Below are 14,360 nucleotides of genomic sequence, written 5' to 3'. Positions count from 1 at the left end.
TGTCTCAGGTCAAGAGGAGAAAGGAAAAGACAGGAATTGTTGGTGAAAGAAGATTACAATAATATGACACTCACATTCCTGAAGGTTGAAATCATTGGGTGCTTTAGCAGACCACAGCCTCATTGTGTTAACAGTGTTATTTTTGTATCCTGGCACTGGAGTATCATAAGGCATTGCAAGCACCACCTGTAAAGCAGAAGTCATTGTTTTTTTATTTTTCACTGCATCAAGTTTAAGAAGCAAGGTCAACAAAAAATACACTTCATTAATGACTTTTCTAATCCTGATGCTCTGGAGAACCACTTTTTTAATTTAATGGAGATGGGAAACAACAGGAAACACGCAAAAAAATGATGGTTTTGCTTTTGGAGACAAACATGCGTTAACGTCCAATAAACCTGACAAATGAAAGGGGGCATGCTAAAAAAAAAATCCTGAACTCATCAGATGTTTAAAGTTGATAGAAATGCCTATTGTTACATGTTTTCACCCAACTCTCTAGCTCCAAGTTCCGTGGGATTTTTAATATAAATATGGAGGACAAAGTTCTAAGCAATTAGCTTAGCTACTCTAAGCAAGTAGACAGATGTATTCTGGGCACTGTCACATTACAAGCTTCAAAGTTGCTCCTGCTAACCATCTAATTATAAAAACATTTTTTATTACTAAAAAAAAAGATGACTAAATCTGAGATGCTATGAAGGTCTTCCAAAGCAAAACCGCATTTTTCTCAATCTCTCTAACTTGGTTCCCTAAGATCTCAAAAACCTGATGAAGAATAAACTAACAGATTTATGACTAATTAGATCACTCTACAGGACCACACAGTTGGTATAAATAATTTTACACAACTAATAGAGAGATGCTTCTCTTGACAAAGAGGACTATTTGAGCAGAATACAGAATATGACCTGAGATGTGGTCACTAGACAGTTGTGACAAAAAGTTTCTGTTAATTATTTCCTATTTATCCTGTACATAGCTTGATTTGTGTATCTTTGTTTGCATGTTGTCTCCCCCATTAGACTGCAAGATCCCTGAGGGCAGGGACTGTCTTTTGTCTCTTTTTTGTGCCTCCAGCACTTAGCACAGTGCCTGGCACATGGTAGACACTTGATAAATGTCTACTCATTGATGTGGAACTGTAGTTTTCTTTTTATAAGGAAGATTCAATTAGAGGTGAAGATTCCCAGAAAGAACTGATATGAAAACAAAGAATATAAATAAAACAAATTTTTAAAAAGATCACCAGTAATATTAGCCCAAATTTCTGAAAACCTCCAAGGAAGTAAATGAAGTAATAGTTGAGGAATTTGCATCACTGAGAGGTCAAGTATGTTGACACATAATCATTTATGATAAAACTAACATTTATATAGATTTATAACCTAGAAAGCAATTTTCTTACCATAATCATGTGAGGTAGCAGTCTATGTGCCACTGTGGTTTGGGGAGGAGGTAGGGCAGCTCTGCCCCGGTTCACACCATTAACAAATAACAGAGCCAAGTCCTGAGCCTGGTTTTTTAACCCCAAGTCCAAGGTTCTGTCAACTTTATAGCACAGAGCCTCCCCCCATCACTAAGATGAGGTAGATATGTATTAGAAATCAACAACTACAGAATCACCAAGTTATACATTAATCTCTCAACAAGTATTTTGTGTGGAAGTCCCAGTGAACCTAAACTAATTTTCCACCTTCCCCCAAAGAATGAAATAAATATCGAGGTAATCTGCTATGAAGTGGAGGCTGTGGGACAGGACAGGAATTTAAGGTTCACTGCAAATGACTCCATCATTACTTGTTCTGGGAAGCTTCTTGGGGATTGCTCCATTGGAAATCTGACATCTCCATAAATTTTTTTCCTTTCCACCTTCCTACCCCAGCCTAAGATGAACCCTCTAACTCTGCCCAAAATACCATTTTCTCCATAAACCCCAACAATAAACTAGACAATACACATAATTGCCACTTTATCGCTAGCATACAACCCCTAATAAACTATAAAGAGTTGATTCCTTTGCATGTTAAAGGACTGTCTTTGTCTCTGCTAAACATTTTCTTCTTTTTTTTTTTTTTTAAAGCAATCAGGGTTAAGTAACTTGCTCAAGATTACACGGCCAGTTATTTCTGGGTGTGGTGCTAAATATCTGAGCCTGGATTTGATCCAGGTCATCCCAACACTGGAGCCGGTGCTCTTACTCGCTGAGCCACCTGGCCGCCCCTAAGCAATTGGGGTTAAGTAACTTGCTCAAGGTTACACGGCCAGGTGTTTCTGGGTGGGTGCTAAGTGTCTGAGCCCGGGATTCGATCTCCAGGTCTTCTTAACACTGGAGCCGATGCTCTTACTCGCTGTGCTACCTGGCCGCCCCTGAACATTTTCTTCTAAGTGAAAAAATGTCCAAGTTACAAGAAAAAGAAAATGTTCTATCCGGCCTTTGGTGCCTTGAGCTAAACCCTACAAGGCTGCAGCAGGATCTCATAGAGCACACAGAGCCACAGTACAATAAAGCTACATCTTTATTGTATTGTATTTTATTGTATTGCATTGTACTACATCTTTGCACCTGGTTAATTTCATTCTATTCTGTCTGAACCTAATTTTCTACAACTATTTGTAATACCTGAGTATCCAACCACTTCACACCATCTGCAGTATGCTCCACTCGGCCATAGAAATGCACTGGAAGCATGTATTCAGGACGGGCCTTTTCCCAAGGGTTGCCATAACGCAGCCAATCATCAGCTTCTTCAACCTAAAACAGAACAAAAAAAAATCAGCAATCATTTTACCTCCTCTAAAACTGGAATTATCTTTATTGTGTGCTTTGTACTTTAACTAAGGCATTGATATAAACCAAAAAAATTGAGACCCTGGTGAAGTTGCTTGAAATTTTTAATAACAACTTCTTTTAAGAATTCCTGAAGAATCCAAAGATTTTTAATTCCTGTGTGGAATTCTGTTATCTACTCATTGTACCAAGAGGGGTCCCAAGATAAATACTTGAATGAATCCATGAGCTCTTCAATGCAGGTACTCCCTCCAATAGTACCAATCCCAAGATAAAAGTAAATTTCTCAAAACCTACCAAGAAATGAAAGTGGCAAGGTAGAATTTAAAATGGCATTATATATTAAGTGATAGTAGGTAGTAATGTTTTTAAAAGGTAAAATTATACTGCTTGCAAGAAAAAAAATGTCTATTTTTGGTGAAAGTGAACTGAGGAATTTAAAATCAACTATATTTTTAGACAAAGATCCATTCTTATTTCTTTAAGCATAACACATAAGGCCCAATGACATGCTCCTGGGCAGAAATTGATATGTGGCAATGATATTCAGAAAAATAAGGAAAGGATGGTGTTTCTGTACTCTTTGAGATGTGTTCACTAGATCACTGTGGCAAAAAGTTGCCTTTTCTGTTAATTATTTCCTATTTATCCTGTACATAGCTTGATTTGTATATCTTTGTTTGCATGTTGTCTCCCCCATTATATTGCAAGATCCCTGCGGGCAGGAACTGTCTTTTGCCTCCTTTTTGTATCCCCAGCACTTAGTACAGTGTCTGGCACATGGTAGGTGCTTGATAAATGTTTATTGCTTAATGTGAAACTACAGTTTTCTTTTTATAAGGAAGTTTTGTACTCTCATGAGTACTAGTTTCCCTGCCTCCATTCTTCATGTGTCCCCTCTACTCAGTGGCTCTCTTTCTCTCTGCCATCTCTCCCTTTTGAGCTTTGTTCATGCTATATATTAGGTGATTTGAATTAAGAAAAATGTAGTCCGACATGCTGCATGTCCAAGGTGAACTGTCTGTGATGGCTGATAAGAGGGCCACAACAGTCAAGAGAAATCTAGAAATGTACATTTATTTTAGCAATTAGAAGGGCTTTATAATGTAATGTTAACATTCTCAAATAACGGAGAAGCAACAAGTGTCCCTTCAGAAACTTAATATCTTCAAAAGGGTACTGAGGGATTTTAAATAAGAAAAACAAAGGTGCAGAAAGGTTTTGTTCTGAGGGTTTTAAGAGGGTAGAGGGAGGATAGGAAAACAATAGGGGAAAAAGAAGAAAGGGGAGGAACTTGCTAATGCTCATAAATGCGGTGCATCAAAAGAAGATACAAACATGGGAGGAGTGGGGGAGGGCACCAAATAAACCAACTCTTATCTGAAACAGACAAAGGAGGGTTAAACACACATGTACATACACACATACCTAGAGTTTGAGGTGAAAATACTCAAACTCAATGGGAAAGAAAGCTGGTAATGGGAAGAGGGGAGTAGAGAATCAAGAGGGAGGATAAGGGGCATGGTGGTGGTGGTGGTGGTGGTAGGGGGGATAGCAAAAAAAACCCAAAACCAACAAACACCTTCCTGATTCTGAAAGGAAGGTGGTAGAGAGGGAAGGGGGGGGGGGCGTCTTTTAGAAAAGAACCAGAACCTGAGAGTGGGGCTCATCAGCTGGGGAATGGCTGAACAAATTTTGATGTATGAATGTAATAGTAAATTATTGTCATAAGAAATAACTAAAGAGATGATTTCAGAAAATCCTTGATAACATTAAATGCTTCATTTGAGTGAAATGAGTAGACCTAAAAGACAAATTTATACAAGGACAACAACATTGTAAAGAAAAACAACTTCTGAGTGACCAAACCTGTATCCAGAGGATACATGGGAAGCATGTTAGCTTACCACCTAACAGAGAGCTGAGGGAGTCCAGGTGCAGGGAGACATATACATTTGGATACAGCCACTGTATGGATTCATTTTGCTTGAATATGGTTACTTGGTATAAAGATTCCCCCCTCCTTCCTTTTCAGTTTTTTAATGGGAGGAGGGGTTGAGGAGAGGGAAGGTTAGCAACAGAGATGTTAAAAACAGGGCCGCCGAAGAAAACGCAAGGAAGCACAATCAGAAGAGTTAAAGAAACATGTAAAATTATGTACTTTTTAAGGGGTAAAAATGAGGACTCACAGTTTTATATTAATCCTACTCTGTTCTGATGCTCTTTTTAGGGAGTGTTTAAGTTCAAATTTTAAAAAAAATTATGTTGTTCGGTCATTTCAGTCATGACTCAGTGTCTGAGTCTTTGTGACTCTATTTTGGAGTTTTCTTAGCAAAGGTACTGGAGTGGTTTGCCATTTCCTTCTCCAGCTCATTTTACAGATAAGGAACTAATGCAAACAGGGTTAAGTGACTTGCCCAGGGTCACACAGCTAGTAAGAGTTTGAGGCTAGATTTGAACTCATGAAGATGAATCTTCCTGATTCCAGGTCCAGCACTCTATCCACTATATCACCTTTCCTTAACTAGATGTGGTTAAATCCTTCTCTTAGATTCAGAAAAACACAAGAATATTTGTATGAATCAATGCAAAGCAAATGAAGACTCAATAGAACAAAATCATTTAATCTTAATTTGGCCTACCCAGAAGCAAGGTAATCATTTTACTCCTCCCAACTGATTCTCCAATCACCCCACAGAAGTTGTTCCAAACTTTCTGTTTTCCTCTAAAGCCATGCATATCACCATCCTCCCCCACCTTCTCAACAGAGGACCCCAATTCAGACTGAGGTCATTCCCAAGGAACTCTCTCTCCCTTACCCTACATTTCAAAACTTCTTGGCTTCCTCTCATATTCTCTCTGCTTCTACTCCAAGTCTCTGATACAAAGGCGGCCTTGCTCCTTGGCAAGGCCAACCCCACTCTATGTACCCTTCATTCTGTTCCCTCCTTTGGCCTCCAGCAGATTGTGCCTATAATCATCCCCTCCTCCTCAAATAGTCATTTATCTCCCTTTCTATTGACTCATATTAAATGCTGCCTATAAACACACCTCTTAAAAAAAAAGAAAACCTTGATTCAGCCTAATATTCCCTCAATACATCATTTAATATCTCTCTTCCCTTTCACAGCCAAATGCTTAGAAAAGACCAGCTAAACTTATTACTCTCTTTCAACCCCTCTGGCTTCCAACATCATTAAGAAACTGTTCTCTTCAAAGTCATCAATGATCTTTTAAATTTTTTTAAAATTACTATATGACCTTTATTATATGTATGTATATATGTAATAAATTTACTATGTAAGCAAACACATATGAACATTTAATTACATAAAGAAGAGCAGAAAGGATTCTTTTACATACAGCTTGTGTTGCTTTAACACAGTTGCTCTAACACTACCTGATTTGTCATCTGTGCAGGAATTTCTCCTGAAATTCCTTCAGCTCTCTTCTATGTATTTTGCTTTTGTGGTTTCACTATACTACCTCCCTTCACTCCAGCCCACCAACCGAAAAAAAAAATGCTCTCATGTTACAAATGAGCTTAGTCAAGGAAAATAGGGTCCTACATTCACCACATCTCAAAATTTATGTTTCTTTCTGCTAGTCTATTGACCAGCAACCAAGAATTGAGAAACATGATTTACCATTAGTTCCACGGAATTACTGATTACATCAATCATAGTCTAAATCTTTCAGAGCTGTCTCTCTTGTTAATATTTTAATCATTATATAAATTGTTCTGCATCAATTCATACAAACTCTCCAAGGTTTCTCTGAATTAGTCCCTTTTATCATTTCTTACAGCAAAATAATATCTCCTAACACCCATATGCCATAATTTGTTCATCTATTCCCCAACTGGGAGTATCCATTTTGTTTACAGTTCTTTGCTACAAAAAAAAAGTGCTGATAATATCTGTGTACACATGAGTCCTTTTCCTCTTTCTCTGATCTCTTTGGGGTATAAATCTCGCAATGGTATTACTGGGTAAAAAGAAAGGTATGTTCAGTTTAGTGACTTCTAAATTGCTTTCTAAATTAGCCACTAACAAATTCTAACTATTGATTTCCTTTGTGCAAAAGCTTTTCACTTTATGATGCTTGCACTGAATGACGATATAGCTAAAGTTATGATCTGTATGATGAACATGTCTTTTTTCTCTCATCCTCTGCTGGGTCAAGAATTCTTCCCCTATTCATAGTTATGCTTCTCTATTATGTTTATAATATGATCTTATATAAGACATGTATCCATTTAGAGTTTATGGTGGTATATGCTATGGGATTTTTGTTTCTGAGACTGCTTTCCAATTTTCTCCACAGTTCTGGTCAAACAGTGAGCAATAAGTTAGGGTCCTTTAAGGTTTTCAAACATTACATTATATTCAATTACTTCAGGGTCACATGTAATTAACCTGTCCAAATGGTCAACTTCTATGCTAGTTAAGCAGTACCAGATAGTTTTGATGATTACTACTTTGTAGTTGAGTGTGACAATGGGTACTACTAAACTCCCTTTTTTTTCTCCCATATTTTCTCCCATATATTAAGAACTTGAGGTTCTTAATCTTGTCAATCTCTAAATTAATTTTGTTACAATTCTCTCTAGTTCTATACAGTAAGCCTCTAGTAGTCTGATTGGTATGGCATGGAATTGGTAAATTTTAAAAGTACTGTTATTTTTATTATATTGACAAAGTCCAACCATGATCAATTAATATCTCTCCAATTATTTATTTCAGTAAAGTATCTCGAAGTGGTATTCATGTAATTCCTGTTCCTTGGAAAGTAGATTCCCAGATATTTTATACATCCCATAGATATTTTGAAAGGAATGTCCCTTTTGGTTTTTTTTTCTCTTTCTAAGGGATTTTCTTAGTAATATACCAAAAGGCTAATAATTTATATGAGTTTACTGGGTAACCTAGCACTTCACAAGTCTTAATTTTAAGTAAGTCTTTAATGTTCTCTAAGTGAAATTATCACATCAACTACAAAAAGTGGTTTTTCCTTCTTTGTCTTATGATTAGTTTCTCAATTTCTTTTTCTTGTCTTATCGTTAGAGACAGCATTTCTAGAAATCTATAAAATAATACTAGGGACAATGGCCATCCTTACAGTATCTTTGATTTTACAGAAAAGGCCTTTAGCTTCTCTCCACTACAATAATGCTAGTTCTTCAGTTTTGATATATAATACTTATCACAGATCTACAAAATTAAGCAATGGTTAATTTATTTCAATGCTTTTAATGTTTTAACATGAATAACAATGCTTTAACATAAAAAAAGTCTATTTCTGCATCAACTAATATAAATCATGTCTTTGTTATTTTGTTATTGTCACATATATATATATATATATATATATATATATATATATTTCCTAAGATTAAACCCACTGAATGCAAAGTGTAAATGCAACCTACTTATAATACATAATTTAAAAAATATGTTGCTATAGCCCCTTTGCTAACATATTATTTAGCATTTTTACAATGATATTCTTTGTCCTATCGTTTTCTTTGCTTTATTGATGCCTCATTTAGCTATCAGGACCATATTTCTCACAGAAAGAGTTGGTAAATACTGTTCTTTCCCTTTCTTTGCAAATACTTTATGTAATATTGTAATTAGCTAGTGTAAATAAGGAGGGTTCTGTTATTCTTTTTAGGGGATAGTTTCAAGGATCCTAGATAATATTTCCCAGGACCCTGGCTATAAACATCTCTGCCATTCCTGCGCAGTGAGATAATGGTTGATATAACGTGATTTTTACTACACTTGTGCCTAATGATGATATTGCTAAAGTTAACCTGTTAGGCTTTTGGTGGCAATATGCCTTCTTTGTCTATTGCCCTAGTGGGCTCTAGTCACTAAGTGGGGAACTCATAGCGGAATATGATAGTATAAAGCTGTGTGTGCCTTGATCAGCCCCATCAAGGTTTGGGTGGGGAGAGAGGAATCTGTGTTTGCCTCAACCAGCCCCTACTGAGGCTTAGGGGATCCCATAGAAGTTGTAGTTCCTACTATATTCTCACCTGCCCTTCCGAGAAAGGTAATTAGGGAATGCTGTAGGAGTTGGTGCTCCCATTATCAGAAACCCCTTTGAGAAGACTAGACTGGAATAAAGTAAGTAATATTATTAACCCCTCCAAAGCTGTCTTCCTGTCCTTCCTGTCTACCCAGATCAAGAGTGAACTTGTTAGAGGCTGGAGTCCAAAACATCTAGTGCCTCTCATGTGTTATTTGTGAAACAACTACTCTTTCAATATTTGAGAGAATTCTTTAGTATATATATCTAGTCCTAGGTTTTTGTTTTAGTTTTTTTTTTTTAATTTGGGAGTTCCTTTAGGGAGTAATTTAGGTAGTTCCTTCAATTTATATTTCTAGGACTGGATTATCAAAATTCCATATTTCTTGTTCTGTTAATCTAGGCATTTGATATTTTTTGAAAAATAATCCAGTCACTTCATTTATCAGTTTTGCCAGCATTTAATTGTGCATAAAAGTTTTAGATTTCCTTTATTTCCTCATTTTTGTGGTTTTTCCTTTTCAACATTGGTGATTTTTAAAACATCTGAGTAGCAAATGATTTATCTATTATTTCTTTAACACTCCTAGCTTTATTTCAATTGTATTTCTTTTTTATTTTTAGAATTTACATTTTTATATATTTTTTTAATTGTTCATTTCCTAGGGGTTTTATTAGTTGAATGCTCAATTCACTGATCTGTTCTTAAATCCCATCCCCTAAGGACTGCTTTGGTTGTATCCCAGAAATTTTGTTATGTTGAAAGATTACTGACATTTATCACTAATGAAATTACCCACTGTTGTCATGACTTGTTCTTTGACCCACTAATTCTTTAGGAATATTTAGTCTACATTTAGGTTTGAATCTTCGAATGCCCATTAATGACCATTATTTTCTCATATCATTGTAAGTAAAGCATATGCATAATACTTCTACTTTTCTGTATTTTTATGAAGTTCTTATGTTTTGGCAAACAATCTTTTTTTGCAAAAGTGTCATATATAGTTGAGAAATACATATATTCTATTCTTTCCATTCAGTTATCACCAGAAATCTATCATGTCTAATTCTCCTTAATTTTTATTTAGGTCCTTAACTTCTTATTTATCTTTTTGTTGGATTTATCTTAATTTTGAAAGAGGCAAACTGATGGCCCCAACTAAGTCTTGCTATTTATTTCTCCTTATAATTTGATTAACTTGTCTTTAAGTATTGAGATGCTATGTCATTTGGTGTATGTATATTAAGTACCAACATTTTTCACTATCTGAGGTTCCCTAAAATGTCATTTTCCTGCTGTCTTAACATTCTTATTTTTGCTGTTGCCTTATCTGAGATGATTGCTACTCTTCCTTTTCTGAATTTGTTTAAAATATAAGTTTTGCTCCAGCTTTTCATTCTGTGTGAATCTTTATGCTGTGTCAAAATTATATTAATTTGTGTGGTTATAATAAGTTGGAAATCAAAATCCTACTCAATGCCTCCTCTGGACATGAAGTTAACTCTAAGTTTTTAATGTTATACTTATAAGCGCTAAGAAGCTATAAAGGTTTTGAGTACAAGTCTAGTGATGGAATATAACTCTTAATTATTCTGTTGCTATCGAGGACCTGAGTTCAGCAAGAGTCCACCCTGGGTGATGCAGACTTTGGTTATACCTATTCTCAAAGACAATCTATGAGGCTGGAGTCAGTCAACTAGAATTTATTATTCACCTACTATGTACCAAGCACTGTGCTAAGCACAGGAGATACAAAGAAAGATAAAAGACAATCCATGTTCTCAAGAAGCTCACAATCTAATGGTGTGATTAGGTTATAGAAGGGTTGTAATTTGTCAGTGGAGGGAAAAACCATATTGAAGAAATTATTTACAGAACAAGGACAAAAAAAAGAAATAATTAGAGAAACATGTTTCTACTATACAGTTAAGGTATTAACTGAATTCAAGATTAGAAAGACTTGAATATAACACAAAGATTTATTCTTTGGAGAAGGACAGTATATGGAACTTGGCCAGAGGACATATTTATATTTATAATCTTGGAAATAACAGTGAAGAGAAAATGGTCAGGAAGAGTACTGTTGTAAGCAACAGATCAAAATCTGTTATTTCTTAAGTGTTTAAAAAATTAGGCAGTAAACCTGAATAAGAATTTCTTACTATTGCCATAATTTGAATTATGATCCACAGGAGCAAAAAATCCAAACATAATTTTAGTTCAGATTTCTATTTGCTGAGTACTTTAAAAGAGGCCTTTCTAGGCTCAGGTGAGGTAAAAGTGATGCCCTATAGCCTATATTAGATTGCATGCCATCTTGGGGAGGAAGGAGGGAGAAAAAAATTTGGAACTCAAAATCTTATAAAAGTGAATATTGAAAACTATTTTTACATGTAATTGGAAAAAATAAAATACTATTAAAATAAATATTAAATAAATATTAAAAATAAAATACTATTTAAAAAATAAGATAAAATATTCCTTGAAACTTTTTATCAAGGGTCTAACAACCTGCTGTGCTGGCCAAAAACAGGTCAAATGCCTCATCATGAATTAACAGTGATTCATTTGGGGACTCTAACTTCTTTACAAGGTAACTTTAGTTCATCTCAATGAGTTACAATAGGATGTAAAATCAAAATCATAATTTTTGTCTTTGGATATACCAGTTTTGCTTTACACAAAGAAAATTGTTCATTACCAAAGTTTGTACCTTTAACTTCATAATAACAGTGCACTTCAACATGTACAGAACTGGTAACAACAAAATCCCAGGAAGATAATGGAAAATTACTCAAAATCAATGGTAGATAATTAGAATCCTATTAATATGAAAAGGATGTATCACCCTGTGGTCCAGTAATTTCACACTTAGTTATGAAAGATATCTAAGTTTATATCCTAGCAAAGTTGCTACAATTTCCTTGGACTCTTTTCCACCCTTACTCACCTGACTGGTATGCTTCTCTGGTAAATACTATTCTCCTTCAACACCCACCACTTCTAGTCCGGCATCAATAACATGATCCATTAATGATCCCTAATCAAATTGTCTGATCTTCAACACAGATTATAATTACAACTGGGAATGAACAATGAAAAAAGTTTAAGACAGTGGTCATTACCAGTTTCTTTATTCTTTTGGAGGGGGAGAGGTAGGGCAATTGGGGTTAAGTGACTTGCCCAAGGTCACACAGCTACTTTTTGTGTTAAGTGTCTGAGGCCTGATTTGAACTCAGGTCCTCCTGACTCCAGGGCCGGTGCTCTATTCACTGAGCCACCTAGCCACCCCAACCAGTTTCTAATAGTAAAAATTGCACGTTGCTACTAATAAAAAAAATGTAATTGTGGTATGTGGTATCAATTCTATGTTATTTCAGTTTCCAATTTCTAGTTCAATTGACCTGTAGTCACTCCAGGAAAATGCTGAAGCACATGATAAGCCAGATTGGGATATACTGATTTCTTGCTCACACAGAAAAGCTACATTAATAAAGGAATCAGATAAACCAAAAATTTCCCAACTACCAACATACCTGCCAGCCATTGATAATCTTCTGATTAAAAATGCCAAATTCATAACGGATTCCATAACCATAGGCTGCCAGTCCCAATGTAGCCATTGAATCCAGGAAACAAGCTAAAAATGTAAAACAAGAAAATTATCATCAATTCATCAATATCTACAGAAACTAAATTATTACATCGGGCTCCATGTCAAAGTTCAGCCACATAAAAGTAAACTATTTATTTAAGAGGGTATTATTCAAGTAAGGGATATTTATAACTCCAGGGAGATTGTACAGGAGTTATAAAGACTAAATAAATAGGTACTGGTGATAGCACCTAGGGATGAGAATAAGTTAAATTTTACCTTCTTTAGGCCTTAGTCTTCCCATCACCACTCTACCTCCTGACTCCTCCCAACTCCTCCCAAACTTGGAATCTCCTCTACCTTGGTACTTTAAACTTAAGACAACAGGATTTATAATTTAGGGAACTTGCTTCAAATCTTACTTCTATTTCATTTAACCTTTCCAAAGCCTCAGTTTCTTCATATGAAAATAAATCAATTAAATTTAATTTAAGTTCCAAAGCCTATGATCTGTTGCCATGGAAGAAAAAGATGAACAATTTGGGGATTTAAAAAAATAAATAGCTCCAGAGTCTAAATGACTCTTAGCCTTTTTTGGCAGTGCAAAGCAAAATCCAAATCAACTTCTTGCTATAGATTTAGGGAGGGAAAGTCTTTTTTGTCGAATAGATGAATACCATCAGTATCATTTAGACTTCATACTGTACTTAGTCATCTTCTTCAAATTCTAAATGCTATGATCTCTGAATTTTCTACCTAAAAAATTAAGAAACTTTGATTTCAAGAAGGCATATGACAGTCTTTCATGACATGCTTGTGACTGAGATAGAAAAAAATTGAACTATATAGCACAGTTGGGCGAATTCTCAACTAGCTGAACAACCATTTATAATGGTAATGGTAATTTGAAGATCTTCTCGGCCCTTTATTGGCCTAAATTTGAAGATCTTCCCTAGCCCCTAAGAGGCCAAATGTAATCACATGGAGCCTCTGGTGGGAGGAATTTGCTGAAGGGCAGAGCAGAGCCTACAGGAAGCTGGGAGTCAGGGCAGTTACAGCTGGAGGGAGGAGAGGAAGCAGCCAAGGAGACAGCTAGGCTTCTAAGTCTTTATTTAAGGGAAGGCTAAAGGATGGTGTGGCTCAATGCTTGCTGTAGTATATTAATTTCTTTGTTGGTGTGATGGATTCTGTTTCCTGGTGTTGGGATTTGTTTTCTGGTGTCTAAATAAATGTTTTGCTTCTGTCTTCTATGTGGAAAGTCTGTAATATTTTGCAATTTGGAACTGTGCCAGCATATTCATAGTCACCATGGGTGCTGTGAATGTTGCATTAGCCCTATCCCATTCCCCCAAATTGCTGATTTTGTAAGCAATTTGTCAACTTAGGCAACTTGACCAAGTTTGTTAGTGAATACATGGTATTTTAGACAGGTACTGCCCACAGACAATAAACATGGACCCAGAAGTGATTAGGAAAAGGAGATTAAACGGATTACATACAATGATATCATATTAATCAGTGTCACAAAGGCCCATCATTTTAATCCTTTGACCTCCAGAATATCATATTCCAAGCCCTACAATCCTTCATGTAGAAGCCGCCAAATCTTGTGTTATCCTAATTGTGTTTCCACAATACTTAAATTGTTTCTTTCTGGCTGCTTCCAATATTTTTTCCTTGACCTGGGAATTCTGGAATTTCAGGTACATTCTTTCAATTTCTATTTTACCATCTGGTTCTAGAATATCAGGGTAGTTTTCCTTGATAATTTCTTAAAAGATGATGTCTAGGTTCTTTTTTTGATCATGGTTTTCAGGTAGTCCAGTAATTTTTAAATTCTCTCTCCTAGATCTATTTTTCAGGTCAGCTGTTTTTCCAATGAGATATTTCACACTGTCTTCCATTTTTTCATTCTTTTGGTTTTGTTTTATAAT

At 35.6% G+C, this 14,360-nt stretch overlaps 1 protein-coding gene across 1 annotated transcript in view; it reads right to left on the bottom strand.

Moving 5' to 3' along the window:
* Positions 1–14,360, bottom strand: part of PYGB (glycogen phosphorylase B) — a 95,798-nt gene that overhangs the window by 43,718 nt on the left and 37,720 nt on the right. The window contains exons 4-6 of the mRNA XM_069075540.1: positions 12,368–12,471; positions 2,624–2,755; positions 75–186 (exon numbers count right to left, since the gene is read on the bottom strand). Coding sequence (XP_068931641.1) covers positions 75–186; positions 2,624–2,755; positions 12,368–12,471 — 348 coding nt within the window. The remainder of the gene's footprint in view (positions 1–74; positions 187–2,623; positions 2,756–12,367; positions 12,472–14,360) is intronic.

The sequence above is a fragment of the Petaurus breviceps genome, unplaced genomic scaffold (genome assembly GCF_028583685.1).
Source record: "Petaurus breviceps papuanus isolate PSGF00001 unplaced genomic scaffold, PetGlider_PUasm1.0 90919, whole genome shotgun sequence".
Classification (NCBI taxonomy): domain Eukaryota; kingdom Metazoa; phylum Chordata; class Mammalia; order Diprotodontia; family Petauridae; genus Petaurus; species Petaurus breviceps.
This window is presented reverse-complemented; position numbering and strand designations above follow the sequence as displayed.